Source organism: Antedon mediterranea, chromosome 11 (genome assembly GCF_964355755.1).
Source record: "Antedon mediterranea chromosome 11, ecAntMedi1.1, whole genome shotgun sequence".
Taxonomy (NCBI): domain Eukaryota; kingdom Metazoa; phylum Echinodermata; class Crinoidea; order Comatulida; family Antedonidae; genus Antedon; species Antedon mediterranea.
The window spans coordinates 4,489,313-4,509,192 of record NC_092680.1 but is presented as its reverse complement, the minus strand read 5'-3'; the positions used below and the strand labels follow the sequence as shown (position 1 = coordinate 4,509,192).

The window sequence follows — 19,880 nt, the reverse complement described above, 5'->3', positions numbered from 1 at the left end:
TTAATGATCTACAATCAACGATCGAGATTTAGAATTTATATGAAGATTTATTTATTATCATTAACTCAAAATAATGTATATATGTATTTAAATGTCTTGGAGTAGAATTGTGGTGATTTGTAAACAAGGTGAAAAATCAAAATGAAATAAATGTGTTTGTGGATATGTAGATGTGGGTATGCACGCACGCATGCATGCATGTGGATGATGTGCCCATTAAAGCCAGCCTCGCAAGTAAACCGTATATAGTCGAAGATGACATGAATACGGATGATCATGCTCTGTATTTTGAAAGTATTATTGTCTTTTTCCGTGTCACTAATTTTGAGCAATTGATGTCAATTTCCTTCTTTTGGACAAATAAAATAAAAAAACTATGATCTATGAAAATCAAGTGTAATACTTTATTATTTTATATAAAAAAATAATCACTTTGATTTATATTACAGTAACTCGGGATATTACTTCTTTTGAGTATTCTGTTGGTTCTTCTTCTGATCGGTTTACTATCATTTGATTGTATTGGCAATCCGTATTTTCGTTCGAATTTCTTCTTATCATATTCTTCTTGTTCAAATGTACCGCAGCGAATAAAAAAAATGATGAACATGCGTAGAGTGCACAACAAATGAAGAACGCACTATTGTAGGATCCTTTGATGTCATACACATTGTCTGGAAAATAAATATATAATACAATATTATTGTAAAAGGTGAAGTATTCTCATCATCCTCATCGCCGTATTACCACCAATCCACTGTGAAGTGTGAGCGGGCGCGTGAAGAGCGAATTCAGTGAATGAAATTGTTTTGTGCGATTATATGTTAGGTAGTCGCTGCAAACACGGATAATGAACTGTATTGTCAAATATGAGACACCAAGTGCCCTCTTTAGACCATTCATTACGACAATACTCCTCTAGCCTATTTAGTGGAAATTGACGATTCACTGCGGCCGTTTAATTGAATTTCGGTACACAATATTGTCGTAATGCGTCTTTGTTCCTTACATTTTTCTTCATAATAAAAGAAACAACTAGATGAATGACTGCTGTTTTCTGCATATTACTATGTATGGTTATATATTTCACTCAATACCCCCTTTGAAAATCTTACCTGTGATATAGGGTGCTGACAAAGCACACATTCCAAAAACTAGATATACTAGACCGACACTCTCGACGCTTGAATGTACTGGAGCAATCTCAATAGGAGCTGAAGCAATCAACACAAAGATAATCCCACGAGAAACACTAAACACTGATGTAAATAAGTGTAATAAAAAAGATGAAAAAAATAGCTCAATCAATATAATTTTACCAGTACAATTTCTATGACATGTAAGATAAATCGAACACAAGCAATGGGTAATTGTAGGCATGTCTACACTGTGTTTAGAAGTACAACTGGAAATTAAGCTTCAAAAACCTCGTTAAAAGGAATTTGTCATTATATTATTATTTTTAGATTGGCGCATAATAAATGGACGTTATTGAATAATTTATGTTATAGCAACAGATAAAATCGCCTATGGCGTTTATACAATGATAAGAAATTATCGAAGCAATTATGTTAAATTAAAACATATTTACCAATTAGTATAACCATAATAACTGTTGCGTTAATTGCGTATGGCAGCGACAGCATTGATGATGCTGACACAATGTGACCAATAGCGTACAGTGACGTAATGGAGATCGGCAACCATTGCGATAATAATGACACAGATACTCTGGCAACTAAGTCACCAGCACCCATTGTGCTTAATATTAGTGAAGTTTGTGTTCCACTCAATCCAGATTCTGTCAAAAAACTACCCTGAGAAATCAAAAAAGTAAGTTATATTATTTTAGGTGGGCATGGGCGGTCATGTTTTTGTTTCTCACGAACATTTTCCCCCGGCCTACTTCCCCTCAAAGTTTCCCCACTTTTTTCCCATTTCCCTTTGACTTTGGACACTTGTCCCTAGACCACTTCCCTGGACATAACATCGCTCCAGACATACCTCGCCCGCAAACATACCCCAGCTTGTTTCATCTTTGCTGCTTAATATTTTAATGAGGGACTATCGCGCCCTGGAGAAAAATAGAATGTTCACAAGCAATACTGAATACTGGTACTGTATATGGGCGTCGTCAGCAAAATCTTGGAACTATGACATGATTGGTACAAGGTATTGCTAAGTAAAGAAGTCACCATGTGACAATGTCACATATATACAAAATACTTACTATGCTGACAAAAGAAAAAGTCGTTGCAATTCCACTCATTGCGTATGAACATACCAGGCAAAGAAAGGCGGGTATTCTAACCATTTCAATATACTTCTGAAATAACGACATGTTTCTTCTTGTCTTATTTTCTTGTTTTTGCGTTACTATATTACGAGGAGTACCATTGTCTTTTTTCTCTTTGAATAATGACATGCATGGAATACATACTATTGCGAATACTCCCGATAAAATGCGTAATGATATACGCCACTGGAATGTTGTGTAAAGCCACTCAAGACACGGTGAAAACAAAACCCCTGTAATATATAAAAATAAACATTCATAAACATTCTTAACACAAACTAAAAAACAAAAACAAAAATCTGTAGTGCTCTTGGTTGATTGACAGCGAGCGACATCATTCTTCAGCTGAGGTCCACTCAGCCACTTTGGCATTTTAGTACACAAACAGAAGGAACAAACATGGTCATATCTTAATTCAACAGAATACAATCGGAAGGGATGTTTAGACAAGGAGATACACAGATGTCCACATACAGTTAGGATAGTCATTGATCTCGAAATGGCTACATTGATACGAATTAATGATATTAATAACATTTCTGAAAAAATAATTTTATATAATTTCTCTTTATTGTTTCACTCTTTTTTAAACATTGTCTGTCTTTGTATTGTAAATTTAACGTTTTTATGTAATGTCTTTTATGAATGTCTTTAATCAATTGCTTGAAATATATACCTGCTTTTTTTATCCTGTCTAAATATGTTTTTTTAAAATAAATAAATAAGTGGCATTGTTCAAATAAAACACTATGTATTCTGTAAAATGTTATGGAGTTCGAAGTATTTTGCACTTAGACAAGAGAAATGATGATAAATACGGCAAAAATCCCCCATTCAAAATGCTTTTGAAAATATACTTTACCTATGCTAGAAGCTGTCATTGTTATACCGATACACCTTGTCGATTTGATACCTTTGTAATATTTCACTATCATGTCAATTGTCACCAAGTGAATAGCATTGCATCCAAAACCATACAGCACTCCATACGTCAAACATAACATCCATATTTCTTGTACAAACGACGATGTTAAGAGACCAACACAGCATAGTGTTATTCCTAGAAATCCGGCTGGCCGGTCTCCAAACCGCTGAAATATCCAAGTTACAATTAATGACGATACGGCGTAGAAAGCAATAGATACTGATCCCGGCAAGGCTAGGTTAAAAAAAAAAGATTGTTGTTAATGCAAATGATGTTTTTTTTTTTAACTGAGGAAGATTGGGAGAACTGAAGAGGATTGGACAAAAATGAAGAAGATTGGAAAAAGGAAGAAGATTGTGGAAAGATGACATGGAATTGGAAAGAGAAATGGAAAAACTAAAGAGGAATTGAAAAACTATAGAGGAATGGAAGACTAAAGAGAAATGGAAGACTAAAGAGGAATGGAAAAGTAAAGAGGAATGGAAAAACTAAAGATGAAAGGAAAAACTAAAGATGAAAGGAAAAGCTAAAGAGGAATGGAAAAACTAAAGAGGAAAAGAAAAACTAAAGAGGAATAGAAAAACTAAAGAGGAATTGAAAAAACTAAAGAGGAAAGGAAAAACTATAGAGGAAAGTAAAAAAAGAGAAATGGAAAAACTAAAGAGGAATGGAAAAACTAAAGATGAAGGGAAAAGCTAAAGAGGAATGGAAAAACTAAAGAGGAATGAAAAAACTAAAGATGAATGGAAAAACTAAAGAGGAATGGAAAAACTAAAGATGAAGGGAAAAGCTAAAGAGGAATGGAAAAACTAAAGAGGAATGGAAAAACTAAAGAGGAATGGAAAAACTAAAGATGAATGGAAAAACTAAAGAGGAATGGAAAAACTAAAGATGAAGGGAAAAGCTAAAGAGGAATGGAAAAGCTAAAGAGGAATGGAAAAACTAAAGAGGAATGGAAAAACTAAAGAGGAATGGAAAAGCTAAAGAGGAATGGAAAAACTAAAGAGGAATGGAAAAACTAAAGAGGAAAGAAAAAACTAAAGAGGAATAGAAAAACTAAAGAGGAATAGAACAAGGCCAACGGCCATTAAGTCGCGTGCTACAATGCATAGTGATACCGGACCGACAGACAGACCGACAGACCGACAGACAGACCGACCGGCATAGTGAACTATAGAGTCGCGTCCATGCGACTAAAAACTAAAGAGGAATTGAAAAAACTAAAGAGGAAAGGAAAAAACTATATAGGAAAGAAAAAAAAGAGGAAAGGGAAAAAAAGGAATGGAAAAACTAAATAGGAATTGAACAAGGCCAACAGCCATTAAGTCGCGTGCTACAATGCATAGTGATACCGGACCGACAGACAAACAGACCGACAGACAGACAGACCGACAGACAGACGGACCGACCGACATAGTGAACTATACTGACCGAAATTACTGAACATGTTTAAAAATGTTGAAATGTTTAAAAACATTTATATTTTTTTAATTTACACGTGCGTAGCCTGTCACTTTTGACGTGCTCGTATAACGTAATTTCGAGTTGAAAAGTAAGTCAAGAAAACAGAAATCGGGCAAGAAGAGTGCGCAATAACATTTAACGCGCAGTGCGCGCGCAAAAATCTGCGCACTCATGGCAATTTTGTAAACGCTTAAAATTGCCTGAAACGTACTCTTATTTCATCGAAAATAAATTTTGAAAATTTTAAGCGCGCTTACGCATGTGTTACATGCGCTACGCACGTAATTGTATTGCCATATGATGATTTATGCCCTGAAATTTATGAGTACCAAATTTTATTTAATTGTGATTCATGGTTGTTAAGATATGATTACAAACGTGATTTCGTTAAATCGTGCGTAGACCGCGTAATTTTTTATTGCGCACCGTGAAAACATAACCACATCGATTCCTGGCCATAAGGAATATTCTGTGAAAAATTGACTTAGCTAGATTAAACTGATATCAAGATAAGGTCATAAAGCGATAAAACGCATAGTGATACCGGACCGACAGACAGACAGACAGACAGACCGACAGACAGACCGACAGACAGACAGACAGACAGACAGACCGACCGACCGACATAGTGAACTATAGAGTCGCTTCCACGCGACTAAAAACTAAAGAGGAATGAAACAAGGCCAACAGCCATAAGTCGCGTGCTCTCAGAAAAAAATGAACTTTCAAAAAGTAATGTACATCAAAACAGTTCAAAAAGTACAGAAAATCGATAAAACGCATAGTGATACCGGACCGACAGACCGACCGACCGACATAGTGAACTATTGAGTCGCGTCCACACGACTAAAAATTAAATAGTAATTGAAAAACTAAAGAGGAATGGAACACGGCCATATACATGGCTGCAGTTGCGTGCTCAAGTTAGTGTTCACCGACCGACCGACCAACCAACTGACCGACCGATAAGTGAGCTGTAGAGTCGCGTTGCACGCGACTAAAGACTAAAGAGGAAAGGAAAAACTAATATATAATATATATATATATATATATATATATATATATATATATATATATATATATATATATATTTTGACAAAATTTTCTGTTAGAGCAAATAGGAATGTATATATTATGAACTATTTGACACCAAAATTAATACTCTATGACAAGCGGTTACAAAGTTATAGACTAATTAAAATGGCAGCCATTTTGGACGCCATCTTGGATTTCTCGGAGAGCACAAGGAGGATTTTTCAGGACTTTTAGTATGATGTTCCAACCGTAGTTCTGGACCTTTCCTGAAAAAATTAGCTTGTTACCAGAAATGTCCGGGTCTGCCTATACTTATGAACTAATGCTCTTGGACTATAAATATGAATAGAAAAACTAAAGAATTGAAAAATCTAAAGAGGAATGGAAATCTTAAGAAATTTTCCTCTGCGATTTGTGGATATTTGAATAATAATTGATATTAAGAAGAAATTCCAAAATGACATTCAAGCGTGTGTGTCTAATACAACCGATGTAAGTGTGATTCTTGAAGATAGTGTAGAAAACTATTCTCATCTCAGAGCTGTACTTGATTTACATGCGCAAGTTCAGAAAAAAACAATTAGGCAAAAGGAAGCTAAACCATGGTATACAGATGAAATTCGATCTGAAAGGAAAATACGTCGTCAACTTGAACGTAAGTGGATGAAATCAAAGCTTCTTAAGGATAGACAGGAATACTGTGACCAAAGATGTATTGTAAATGGACTGACTGAAAAGGCCAAGACGCGGTATTACTCTAGTCTGGTTAGTGACTGCACAGGTGATCAAAAGAAACTTTTTGATTTAGTAAATAAACTTTTACATCGTTCCAAGTCATCAGTCCTTCCTTCGTCTGTCTCAGATGAAGCTCTTGCTGAAAGATTTTCTGTATTTTTTATAAATAAAATTAAATCAATTCGTGATTCACTAGAAAATGAAAATACTGCAGAAGTTACAACTGCTTCTGATAAATGTATAAATATAAATAAATCTTATGATTTAACTAGGTCCATACAACTTTCTCAGTTCGAACCTGCAAGTGAGGAGGAAATTCTAAATACTGTCAAAAATTCTCCCTCAAAATCGTGTGCACTTGACCCGGTACCAACTTCACTGATAAAGAAATGTACTTATGCATTTATTCCATTAATCACACATATTGTAAATAAGTCTCTTGAAAGTGGTTCTTTCCCAGAGTCTCTTAAAGTCACTCATGTTCGACCCACATTGAAAAAAATATGATGATACTCAGATTTATATTTCTTTTAAACCTACAATGACACACATTGACATTTGTTTGGAACTGCTCCAACATTGTATCCATGAAAAACAACTTTCTTAAATTAAATGATGAAAAAACAGAATATATTCTCTTTGGATCAAAGCTGCAGTTGGAAAAACTGCCACCAAGTTTTATTTACATTGGTGAAACCCAAATAGACCCGGCTAGGCAGGTTAGAAATCTAGGGGTTGAAATGGATGCGGGTATGACTATATCTCATATCTCAAAAACTATTTCTACGTCGTCTTTTCACTTACGAAACATCCGAAGGATTCGAAAGTTTATTAATGAGGCAGCAGCTAAACAACTTGTTCATGCTTTTTGTCACTTCACGACTGGATATGGGAAACTCATTGCTATATGGGCTACCACAAAAACAACTCCACATGCTTCAGCTGATTCAAAATACAGCGGCACGAGTTGTTAAAAAACTACCAAGATATGCACACATATCAAATACCTTGGAAACTTTGCATTGGCTTCCTGTTAGGTACCGCGCATTGTTTTTAAAATATTACTCTTTGTTTTTAAGTCTATTAATGGCAAGGCTCCTGAATATATTTCTGACATGCTAGGCTGTATGTTCCCAGACGGAATCTGCGTTCTAGTGATACGCTGCTTCTACATCAACCTAAGTCTCACCACTCATGGGGAGACAGAGCTTTCACCGTTACTGCTCCTCGTCTATGGAATGCTCTACCGAGCTCTATCAGATTTTGCAAAACTGTTGATACTTTTAAAAAATTATTAAAAACACATTTATTCATTAAGGAAATCATGAGGTTTCTTAAAGTTCTAGAATATTGTATAGTATACTTTTTCCTGACCAGCATTATATTTGGGGTGCCTCTGTCTTGGTTGTTGTCTCTGAGCACCCGGTCGTCTGTGGCAAGGCAAATGTGTATCCTGTTCCTTTGTTTGGTCACCTAGGTAGGGGTCCGGGACCGCGACAGAACGAGAACGGATGGGGACCCTCCAAAGAAATTGCATTTTATTTGTCAGGCATTTGTATGATTTGTTTTATTTTTTTGAATGCGCCTTGAGCACTCTTGAGTCGTATGTGCGCTATAAAAATCTTGTTATTATTATTATTATTATATAATAAAAACAATAATAATAAACAAAAAAGAAAAGCAAACATGTAAGCGGTTTTTCCAAATAAATACACCAAAATGCAAATCCCAGGCCATTTTGTCCAACATACAGTTTTTTGGTTTTTGTTTTGCTATAATACTATTTTGATTTATTAAAAACAAACAAAAAATTTACAGGCCACGATACAGAATGTGTGTGATATTGTTTGTTATGATACCCTTTGTCATGTCGAACTTGTTATACAAAGTCGTTTGGTCTGTCACATCATTCCACTAAATCAATGTGTAATAGTTAATGTAATGAGTATATTACAGGTTGTTTTGGCTAGACTTTATAACAAAATAAACATTAATAGTAATTGCGTATACCTAATCAGTAGATGTAGGATGAACGTGACTTATCACATTGGTATAATCTCAGTGTATATTTACTGTTGAAAAGGATAAACAACATGAACTCACCTTTTCACGTGTTGATTGAATTTAAATGACCTATTGTGTATTAAATGCGATATGGCATTGTGGAACATAGTTCGTGAGCATGAAGTGTTGACTATACCTGTGCATAAAAGTCTCTTTTTTTTAAAGGAAATTATTATTATCAAATCCTCTCGAATGTGTTCATGTAATGTAGAGCTTGACAGTCGTAAGGCATTATTATTATTATATTTATTTATATTCATCTTTATTGGTGTAGTTTTGCCACCTTTTTGCTATTATTTTTCTAGTTTTCCATTTCTGTTCTCATTTTTAAAGTTGTCTATGTCAGCTTTTCCTGTTTTGACTCATTATCGCTATTAACAAAGGTTTAATTAAAAAATATTAAATTATTGTATTGAATGAATACTTAATTATACATACAGAAAATACACGATTTACATATAATATTGTTAAACATTGTGCTATTACTATCTATCTACTATGGAAACGATTTCAATACAAATTCCATCATTAAAAGAATCAATTTAGTACAGTAATTGGGCATGGTTCTCAGGGGGCAACGCAATCACTCAACTGGTTTGTGATTGGTCAACTAACTTACGTTGCGCCTACGTAATTACGTGCGATTAACTAGTAAGTTGCGTTTTTATCCTGATGGAATGGAACTTAAAATAAAATGTATTGGAAAAAGAACTAATCCTTTCTTAAGTTGTGTTTTGAAATAAGCACACTTTCGAAAAACTGGTTATATGCCTAATCAGGATCTTCAGAAGGGTAAAATTGGGTAGTGATGCACATGATGTAGTGAGGTCATTGTTTTGGACAAACTGATTTTGAAAGGACATCAAATTAACGTTTAGTGTAAAAAAAAAATTGTGTATAGGCCTAAGTATGTAGGGAATCAGGGCCATAGCCAACAACAGGTGCTCGCTCGTCTGAAATTTTCAATTTTAACCCCCAACCCTAATTCTCCAGCACAGATCGTATGTCTGTTGTCATCTGCGGCCTTGGGAATCAAGCTACCCGACATAGCAATACAATACTGAGATTTAAGAGGTTAAGTAAAGACACAATAGCAGTGGCATTATGTTGGATTTGAATTAGAAATTGCAAAGAAAAAAAAAACCTGGCATATACACTCCTTTTACAATAAATATGATATACCAAGTTCCACACTAATGCTTGGAATCTTAATACGATAAATGTTTCAGTCGTAGGCCTACTATGCAGTACTGTACGTGCTCGACCAACACACGAATATAAACGACAAAATTAGCATACGGTTTTCTACAGAATACCTTTACTATACACCATCCACTCACCGTTTCCCGCTGGCGCCACAAACTGATGCTCACTCTCCCCTCCCCAAACTTTCTTCATCACTGTTAAGCTTAACCAGTCCGTATAATGATATGATAATCAACTTAGATGGGGTTTGTATCCGTAGATTATAATATCAATATAATAACACACGCATATCGCCAAAACAAGTACATAATGTTAAGCCTACCTGCTTCTGTAGCTGTTGAATTAAAGCTTTCCTTTAATTGAATATGTAGTAGATTGTAGCTATACAGGTAACCGATTATGTTTAAATGAAGTAGAAACCCAGCTAAAACAATGAGAACGCCCCAATTCATGCTGTCTGCTACTACGACAGAATGCTCCGTATTAGCATCTCAACAGACTGCTGTATTTCACTTGATTACAATTATAGTAACAATCAGCATTTTCTATCAATTCTGTGATTGGCTGAAATAACACAAAGGCTCTATCAGATGAAAACAATCGATGCATATTTGTTTATTTCTCTATGCCACCGTTATTTTTTTTTGTCTTTAAAAGAATGTTTTCGAAAAGGGTTATTATAATATTATTATTAATCATCATACAGCTTCTTAGTTCACACTATATATAGTACACAGCGCAAGTGCAAACGTGCAGGAGAATTGTCAAGCTGCAGTTCGAATAGTCCACCGCTTGTAAAAATTGTCAAATTAATTGCGTTGCGCTTACGTCCGTACGTTGCGTTCTAGTGGGAACCACGAATGGACGAGAATGAATGACGGTGGATCTCATCAAATTATAATTTCATAAATTGTATATCCCTCTCACAAAAACAAAAGAGGATGCAGATAGGAAGGGGACTATAAAAAATACACCAATTTACCGAAAATATGAAAAAAATCGACTTTGGTTTTAAAAAGGAAGGGCCGCATTTACAACATTGTTGATTTCAAAGGTCAAATCATTATACTTCGAAACATAACGGTAACGGGACAGGTGCGGGACATGTCAAATGAACACTCCATAGCAATGTCAATAATGTTATGAGTGTTAATGAAATGAATGTGCATAACTCTAAATTTGTTTCAGGTATTTCGTAAATGATTAACAGAGATTGACGTATTACAAACAACATGAACAAGCAAAGATTGCATTGAACAAAAGATAAGAATAATATTAATAGGCCTTAAGAGTAGTGGAGTTATAGCTTGGTGGCTAACGTACTTGCCTTCAAATTCCAAGAGTAAACGGTTCAATCCTTACCTAGTGACAGCGTTGTAACTCACAACTCTTTCATCTCCACTCCCCCTAGGCCTAAAATGAAACTTATTTTAAAATTTTAAAAACTTATCTATCCCTGTAATTGGCGAGTTTCTCGCTGTTGGATGCGTATGAAAAAATACGTCAATATACAACTGAGCTCAATAAAAACAAATGAGATGGATTGAAACAGTACCAGCGACATACCAGTGATAAAAACAAAAACCCGACATAAAAAGTGCATTTACTAATTCGATGCAATTAACTTGTTTTTTATTTGCACATTCAAAATGAATCATCTTTGAAAAAAGGGTTAACGATGCTGACCTATCAGGATGTAAATCCCACTTTGAGAATTTAGAGTGCTGCGGTATATCCGTATCCCGTGTTTATAAGAATTTATTAATGTTAACTTGGTATTGAAATAAATCAAATAAAAACAAAAATAGAAACCTATGCAACAGCATTGCTAATACCCCAACTTATGTTTAGACAACGGAGAAATTGACGCCACTCAAGCGAGTTGACCAATCACAAGCGACAGTTTGAATAATCAATCGCTTGTGATTGGTCAAATTAAGTGTGTTGAACACAACGAGGTCATGAACTAAGCCCCTTTAAAAACGTGGTGCTTTAACAATGTTAGCATTAATAAACAATTTATATAATTTCAAAATCTTTAATGTAATGAATGTCACAAACCTCTTTTAATTTAGCAGCTATCTTGATAATGTTCTTGCTATATATTATAACGTATATTTTAAAATTTAATATTTGTTTTTTTTTAAATTAATTAATTTAAAACATCTGTACAAAGTAACATTATATTAGTATTTAATAATGGAAGTGGCAACACTAGACACAAATTAAGTAGGCCTAAGCATAGTCCTAGTCGTAATCTACGAAACGTGTATGCATTTTTACGAGACTACTTTTAATCGAAGCAGAATAAAAGCTTATTTAAACTGCATTTGTTCGTTTAACTTTTAAATTATGCTTTAGTTGCACCAATTTAATTATACTTAACAAAACCAAGCTTACCTTTCTTTAACTTTAAGAATGCGTTATACAAAAATGTTATAGTTAGGCCTACCATGTGTAAGTATGTTTATTATGATAGTATAGTTTCCATGACGGCAGCGCGTGCGCACGCTGTTCTGGATAAACTGCGCACGTCGCCTAGGTATATAGAGTATCACGGTGTGACGTCACAACGATAGAGAGCGCTGCATGGTTGCTAGCCAACCAAAACATGCGTTCAACGCTACAATGTTGATAAACTGTAAAGATCTGTATTTCTATCAAATTATGTATCTTAGCTTGATTTTTTTTAACTTTAACTAAATAAATTATTAAAAACAAATATTTAGTGATCTTTTGAAATTTTAGTTCGTTTTTATTGAAAATTATTATATATATTATGACTAATTCAATAAGACTATTCCAAACCATTGGTGACCTTGTTGGAGTCACTCAGGGCAGGTTGAACGCATTTTTGGTTGCGCTAGCAACCACCACTCTATCATCGTTATTAAATATTATAATAAATAGCAAATTATCATAAATAAAGTATATGTAGTGGCGCTATTTATAATATATGTTTATATACCAATTGAAGTACAGTTATTATTGCATAAATAATCTTAAACCGAATGGAAGAATGTAGAAGTGAGAAGTAAGATGTTATATAATCAAAATACTATTTTTTATCTCGTTTTTATTTTTTTTATCTTATCTCACTTCTAGTATTAGCGTTCACTATTATAGCGGTAGTTTCAGTAATTATAAACGTTATTAAATAGATAAAAGTACTACTGATAGTGAAGAGAATAACCATGTAGTTATAATACATCCATGGTATAACCGTCCCGAAACAACCTTTGCTACTGTGCATATGTTATATAATCATGCTTTCTCTACAAACACGCTGAATTTATACAAACATTAAATAAGTTTGTACATATTTAGGATGGCAATCTAATTTGACTTGGAATTAGAAAATGCATGATGGTCCAAAATACAAATAACGAATGATAACTATTTTCACGAGTTTCGCGATCCATTCTATTAAGCGAAGAATTGAATGGAACATATTCAAACTTGCATTCTATAATAGAATAAAAATATTGTCTCCATTAAACGATGAGTAATATACTAACTCAACTGACTGTGTTAGAAACAAAATGTATAACCCTTAAAAAGATTGCGTAACTTCAACATTAACTTGAAATATCGTTATAAATCTGAAATTTTTTTTTCTGAAAAAAATTCGCGTGTGATAATGCACCGACTTCAAAACAATGGTGAATCGGTGTTTACTACACTTTAATACTGTTCACCAAGTTTATTAAGAACAACAGTTCCTATTACTTATTTTGTCCACCTGCAGAATCACATGACTACAAAGACTGGATTTGATTGACTGAATTCACAAATCTCAGCAGACTAGTTTTGTCAAGAAGATGCATGTTGATATGACCTAACTTGCAGTTTTCTGAAGATGTTCAGCTGATCCATCACTAGCAAACGTTGGGAAATGATTCTTCCCAAACTCTAAAAGTTGCTCATCAAGTTGACAAACTAAAGTAGTTATTGGTAGTGTAGACTAGGTTTAATAATAGGCACATTATTATTATTATTTTGTAATGTTAAGATCCTCTGCCGATCGAGTAAGCCGTCAATAGATTAACATTTCGTTGTTGAAGCGTACATTCACGTTTATAGTTCTAAAATATGTTCTGTCGAGTGTGTAGTATTTGCTGCATCAGCATCAGTGGCATCGCTAAGTTCTGCACTTGTGTTTACTTCTCCAGACTTTACATCGTCATCACGTTGTATTAGTTTGTCCGTCTCTGCACTTAGAGTCGCAGCAGTCGATGGCTTTATTTCTTCTTCTTGATTGATGCTTTTACTTTCTACGGGTGACTTCTCCAAAGTTTTATCTCCTGCACTTTTTGTGTTGCCAGTATCGAGTGCTTGTTCTGTTCCGGCATTTTGGACATCAGTAGTATCAAGTTTCTTCTGCTCACCACCATCATCCACTGCACTTGCTTCTTCTGTTTCTAAATTGTTCACATTGGTGTTATCAAGCTTCTTGTGCTCAATATCAACTACTTCGCTTGCTTGTTCTGCTGTTTTGGTACTTTGGACATTAGTGCTATCTAGTTTGGTTTCATTATTCTTTTCTGGTAGCTTTTCTTTATCCACCTTGGCAGTATCGATCTGTGGTTTGGTGAAAGACGACATGTTGACGTTGTGACCATCTTCCACGTCCCTGTCTTCTTGGTTGTTTGTGTCGAATGTTTGAGTAACTCGGTGAGACCAGCGTCTCAGTCTCTCCCCAGAACCTATCATCGTCAATTGCTTTCTACATTATTTGAACAAATTCATAACAATTAGTTTCAATTTAATAAGTATGTAAATATAGAGTATTGTAATTGGTGAAATTGATTAATTCATCCAGACATTTAAAAACACTTCTTTTTTCTGGTAAATAATAACACAATTAAATAGTAAGCCTTTGGGGGGGGGGGGGGGGGAGAATTCACTATATTTATTTCCCGAAAAATGGTAAAAAGAGTAAAAACAAGGCCAACAGCCATTAAGTCGCGTGCTACAATGCATAGTGATACCGGACCGACAGACAGACCGACAGACCGACAGACAGACAGACAGAGAGACCGACCGACCGACATAGTGAACTATACTGACCGAAATTACTGAACATGTTTAAAAATGTTGAAATGTTTAAAAACATTTATTTTTTTTTAATTTACACGTGCGTAGCCTGTCACTTTCGACGTGCTCGTATAACGTAATTTCGAGTTGAAAAGTAAGTCAAGAAAACAGAAATCGGGCAAAAAGAGTGCGCAATAACATTTAACGCGCAGTGCGCGCGCAAAAATATGCGCACTCATGGCAATTTTGTAAACGCTTAAAATTGCCTGAAATGTACTCTTATTTCATCGAAAATAAATTTTGAAAATGTTAAGCGCGCGTACGCATGCGTTACATGCGCTACGCACGTAATTGTATTGCCATATGATGATTTATGCCCTGAAATTTATGAGTACCAAATTTTATTTAATTGTGATTCATGGTTGTGAAGATATGATTACAAACGTGATTTCGTTAAATCGTGCGTAGACCACGTAATTTTTTATTGCGCACCGTGAAAACATAACCACATTGATTCCTGGCCATAAGGAATATACTGTGAAAAATTGACCTAGCTAGATTAAACTGATATCAAGATAAGGTCAGAAAGCGATAAAACGCATAGTGATACCGGACCGACAGACAGACAGACCGACAGACAGACCGACAGACAGACCGACCGACCGACATAGTGAACTATAGAGTCGCTTCCACGCGACTAAAAAGAGGCATTAAACACCTTAATTCTTTAAAGAAAAGGCGAAAAAATAAACAAACTACAATATAAGTCAAAACGTATACACTAAACAGCAATATATAGAAGAAAACATCACACATTTTGAAAAACTCACCCAATATTTCCTTGACGTCCGCATTGGTAAACAAGGCATAGCAACATGACCAGGATCACGGCTCCGACACACGCAAACACGGGAACTACCCAATCTTGAAGAAAAACATTTTAAATTTGTTTGCTTACTTTCCTTATTAGATTGTATTGAAATTTAGACCTTGATTTTTTAAAGTTTAACAGAGACAATTTATGTATGTATGTTCAAATTTAGCGCCTTGAGCACTTTTAGTGGATATGTGCGCTGTATAAATTGTTATATTATTATATATTATTATTATTATGTATATGGAGACCCTTTAAACATTTTGAAAGCAGCACTGCTGACTCTTATGAAAGCCTCTGCATCTAGTATCTGCCTTAAGGGCCTTTCACACCTGCTCCGGCACGGTTCCGGTCCGGCGACGGCAAATCCAATCGAACGTCAATGTTTCGTTTTTACGCGGCTACGCGCATATCGATTGGTGCTTGGCCGCGTGGAGCGTCGTGAAAACGAAACATTGGCGTTCGATGCCGGAACAGGTGTGAAAGGTCCTTTAGAGATATTGGCTTATTCCTCGCCTCTGGCCAAGATAGCACTGCCATTGGTTATTGATAGGACCAGCCAATAGTAAACAGTCCTGGCTTAGTTTCACCCAATATTGTAAGACTGTTTGACATTGTCGTTCACGACAGACGTCGGGCATATTAAATTTAAAAAAAATAAAATTAATAATCTGACAGGCTAATCCACCTTTTTTGTACCACAATTGTTCTTCAGTTGACCCTTTACTACTTGTTGCACTTGCATATGTTTCAGTTGTGCCCGAAAGTGATGTAGACATTCGTACTGTCTTAGCAGATGTAAATGGTGGTGTTGTTTTAGATGTTGTAGATGCCTGTGTTGTAGATGCAGGTGTTCTGGATGTTTGCGTCATTGTAGACGATGTTGCAGAAGTTTGTGTTGTGGTTGAAGGTGTTGTATACGTTTGGGTTGTGTTGGCAGACGTGGTCAATGCTTGTGCTGTACTAGCATAGGTTGTCGATGCTTGTGTTGTGTCTAGAGGTGTTTCAGCCATTTGTGTTGTGTTAGAAGACGTTGTCAATACTTGTGTTGTACTAGCAGACGTTGTCGATACTTGTGTTGTGTCAAGAGGTGTTTCAGACGTTTGTGTTGTGGCAGAAGATGTCGTTGATGTTAGTGCTGTAGACCTATCCATCATGGTAGAATTTGTCATTGATTCTGTAGAAGCATTTGTAGACGCTTGTGTTGTGTCAGAATAATATGATGTAGATACTTGCGTTGAATCTGGAAGTGTCGTATACGTTTGAGTTGTTTCTATCGTTGTGTTAATAGTTTCTGTGACAAGTATGGTGTAATCCTCTGTCGCAGCTCCATATGCAGTTTTGATATAAAACACAATAAAAGAGAGGGCACCATACAAAAGTATTTTCTTGAATTGACCTGAGACACAATAGAAAAGAAAAAAGTATTATGTTTAATAATATACAAGAAAATCATCTAAATATTGATATTCAAGTGTGGTAATTACTGGGTGGATCTTCGTTTGTTATTTAGTCTTTGCTGTCATCAACAGTTTAATAATTGTCTTGCATTTAGTATATTTTGCCGTAGAAAAATACGCCATCTTCGTGGAATAATATTAAACTAGGTAGATACCTTATATTTTTTGGTTAAAAATCAGGACATTCTGGAAAATTAAATTTAACACGTCATTTAAAAAATATATATATAGGCTTTAATTAAGGTTTTTAAGGTCAAGTGTAGCCTTTTTGCAAAATACAAGGAAGTGTAAATGGAAATTAAATTTAATAAACGTTTTTTTTTTAAATTTGTGTTCACAAGGAAGCAGTGTAATTAAATCAGTCCTAATTGTAACAACAATAGCCAGCCAACATACACCTAGTCTGTTCTTCGTCGTGTGTATACTGTAAACTATAGTAAATAGGCGTTGAGATTGGTTTGATTTCCCACGGATAAATTATATTTTGTTCTGTTTTTGTTTTGTTTTCGAGCTGAGCTTCAACGTTATTATTATTATTATTATTATATTAAAAAGTAGGCAAACAGACTGTATATTTTGTAACAAGTCTCATTATTTATTCATCGTAACAATTCAATTCAATTCAGTTTCTTTATTTCTGCAAATGCCATCAAGGGCTAATATCCGCTAAAACATACTACATCATACAAACATAAGTATACATATTTACATTTAAAATTTAAACACATAACAATTATAGTCATTACTACTGTAGTTGTTATTATTTCAATTATTGTAATTATTGTTATTATGATTATTGTTATAGTTATTATAATAATTAATGTAAGTGTAATAAATTATAGGTTACATCTTAAGGGCAGTTTTAATGTCAAGCACAGAAGAGGAAGACACGTTAAGATGAAAAGATTGAGCGAGTGAGAGTGAGTGAGGTAGAGTAGAGCGAAAAAAACGAGTAGTATGTCCATCCATGTGATGTAACACATCAGAAAATTATAATGATGCTATAATAATAATTATATTAATGTTTAGATGTTAGTTTTAAAAATAAATAAAGAGGACACGGGTGTTGTACTTGTTTTTTTCTCCGGTGTTTTTATTAGTTAGTGGAGAAGAAAAATGTTTGTGGTTTAATAATACTAAGCAAAATAGAGTAATCTTTAAATCAAGGAATATGTATAGTAAAGGTGATGACGTCATGATGCATTTGATGTATGTAGTTAAGAATTCTAATTAATATACAATTGGTTATAGTAAATAGAAGATTTAAAAAAAAAAAAAACACTTTGTATTAATGTATGATACTAAAGGTTAGAATTATGATATCAATGAGGAAAAACAGAAAATAATGAAAAAAGGTAAAAAATGTTAAAAAAATTATGTAATGAAACATTGAATGAATAAAGGTGACGGTAAACTACAAACGATTGGGTCCATTGAGGCACAGTGTATTAACATACAACAAAATATTAACATTCATTGACTTATTTTCTACAAGTTGTTGATGTCTATCTCAGGATTTGGACCACTCCCTCTTTTTCGGTAAGTGTCTAAATACATTCTTCCTTTATTTTCAGTTTTCTTACATTATTTGTATCAGTAACTACATCTACTAGCACACCCTTCCGGTTCTATTTCCTTATTAGTTATGTCTGCGCCATTGAGTTAATAATTGTATTATGTGAACGAATTAAACATTATACCAATTAATTAGTATCATTTCCACCACTGATAAAATTAGTGGAGGGTCTATTATCATCAAATGCAATTCAGCATTCATTTTATTTTATCTGCCACGGAAACTAACCAAACACTAAATTAAATTGTCAAACATTAGATTATTTCAAAAAAATGAAAAAGGAAATAGACAAAATACAGTATATGTTGTACAGTGTTATATTCTTAACAGGCGAAATGCTTAATGATATTGGAAGGGTATAACATGTAGGCCTACCATGGGGGTTAATTAGCAACTCCCTAGTACATGTCATGCCCTTCCAATTGTATGTACCATACGTGAATATAGCCTACCAGAAAAGGTAGGGTTTCGCTGTCGACGAGGAGGAAACATTATTCCCATTATTATGGCCGATGTGTTCAGGCGTGTGAACCCATCCTTAGCTTTACTTGAGATCACTTTTGCAAAATGTGAACTATTTAAAAAATCAACTGTTGTTCTATTGCGAAAATTAGTACGTTTAGTTTTCGTTCTCCTCATTGGCTCCTCTTTATAGTCAAAATGAAATACAGTATATGATATAAAACGTAATGAGGCTAACATCACTTGATTTAGGCCACATTGAGACGAATAGCTGATAAAAAAAACTGTTAAAGAATTGTATTATATTGAGACTGTTTAGGCCATGGACCTAGGCCTAACCGAATTACAACAGAAACATTTTACTTAGTTTAGGTATGACATATTAAGGCCAATTTACACAGATGAGCGGTAACGGTAAGCGGAAAACCGCATAGCTTGTCCCACGTAGAATCTGTATCTATCCTGAGCGGGAACCTCTCGTCCGCTCCGCGTGGTTTGCAAATGGCTATAATGAATAACATATAGATTCTATATTTATATCACTGTTACCGGTCGTCTGTGTAAATTGGCCTTTAGTTACACTTTAAACGAACAATAGCACACTTTATCAATTAAATATACAAATTAGAAGCAATATCTCACCTTCCATTGTAGCTCACGTTCATATATCAATTAAATGGTAGTACAAGACTGGTATGTCGGACGACTCTGTCTATCACAACGTTAGATAATAAATGAAAAGGAAG

General features: G+C 34.6%; 2 protein-coding genes across 2 annotated transcripts; both read right to left on the bottom strand.

Annotated features, from left to right (window-relative positions):
- Positions 1 to 404: 404 nt before the first annotated feature.
- LOC140062743 (monocarboxylate transporter 2-like) lies at positions 405 to 10,363 on the bottom strand. The gene is made up of 6 exons (XM_072109068.1): positions 10,048 to 10,363; positions 3,159 to 3,455; positions 2,231 to 2,529; positions 1,592 to 1,817; positions 1,116 to 1,259; positions 405 to 674 (listed from the first exon to the last, which is right to left on the bottom strand). The coding sequence occupies exons 1-6, from the start codon at positions 10,175 to 10,177 to the stop codon at positions 439 to 441; spliced, it is 1,332 nt and encodes a 443-aa protein (XP_071965169.1). The 5' UTR covers positions 10,178 to 10,363; the 3' UTR covers positions 405 to 438.
- A 2,213-nt stretch (positions 10,364 to 12,576) lies between these two features.
- LOC140062742 (uncharacterized) lies at positions 12,577 to 19,852 on the bottom strand. The gene is made up of 4 exons (XM_072109067.1): positions 19,777 to 19,852; positions 16,325 to 17,035; positions 15,593 to 15,686; positions 12,577 to 14,451 (listed from the first exon to the last, which is right to left on the bottom strand). The coding sequence occupies exons 1-4, from the start codon at positions 19,781 to 19,783 to the stop codon at positions 13,803 to 13,805; spliced, it is 1,461 nt and encodes a 486-aa protein (XP_071965168.1). The 5' UTR covers positions 19,784 to 19,852; the 3' UTR covers positions 12,577 to 13,802.
- Between the last annotated feature and the right edge of the window lie 28 nt (positions 19,853 to 19,880).

Bases quoted from the DNA above. Each gene is read 5' to 3' on its own strand.
- LOC140062743 (XM_072109068.1), bottom strand. From the start codon at position 10,177: ATGAATTGGGGCGTTCTCATTGTTTTAGCTGGGTTTCTACTTCATTTA. The intron at 2,530-3,158 runs GTAAAGTATATT...TATATATTACAG, and splicing joins AATGACAGCTTCTAGCATAG to GGGTTTTGTTTTCACCGTGT. The intron at 1,818-2,230 runs GTAAGTATTTTG...TTGATTTCTCAG, and splicing joins CTTTTTCTTTTGTCAGCATA to GGTAGTTTTTTGACAGAATC.
- LOC140062742 (XM_072109067.1), bottom strand. The intron at 15,687-16,324 runs GTGGATTAGCCT...TTTTTCTTCAAG, and splicing joins ACAATTGTGGTACAAAAAAG to ATTGGGTAGTTCCCGTGTTT. The intron at 14,452-15,592 runs GTGAGTTTTTCA...CAAATAATGTAG, and splicing joins GGACGTCAAGGAAATATTGG to AAAGCAATTGACGATGATAG.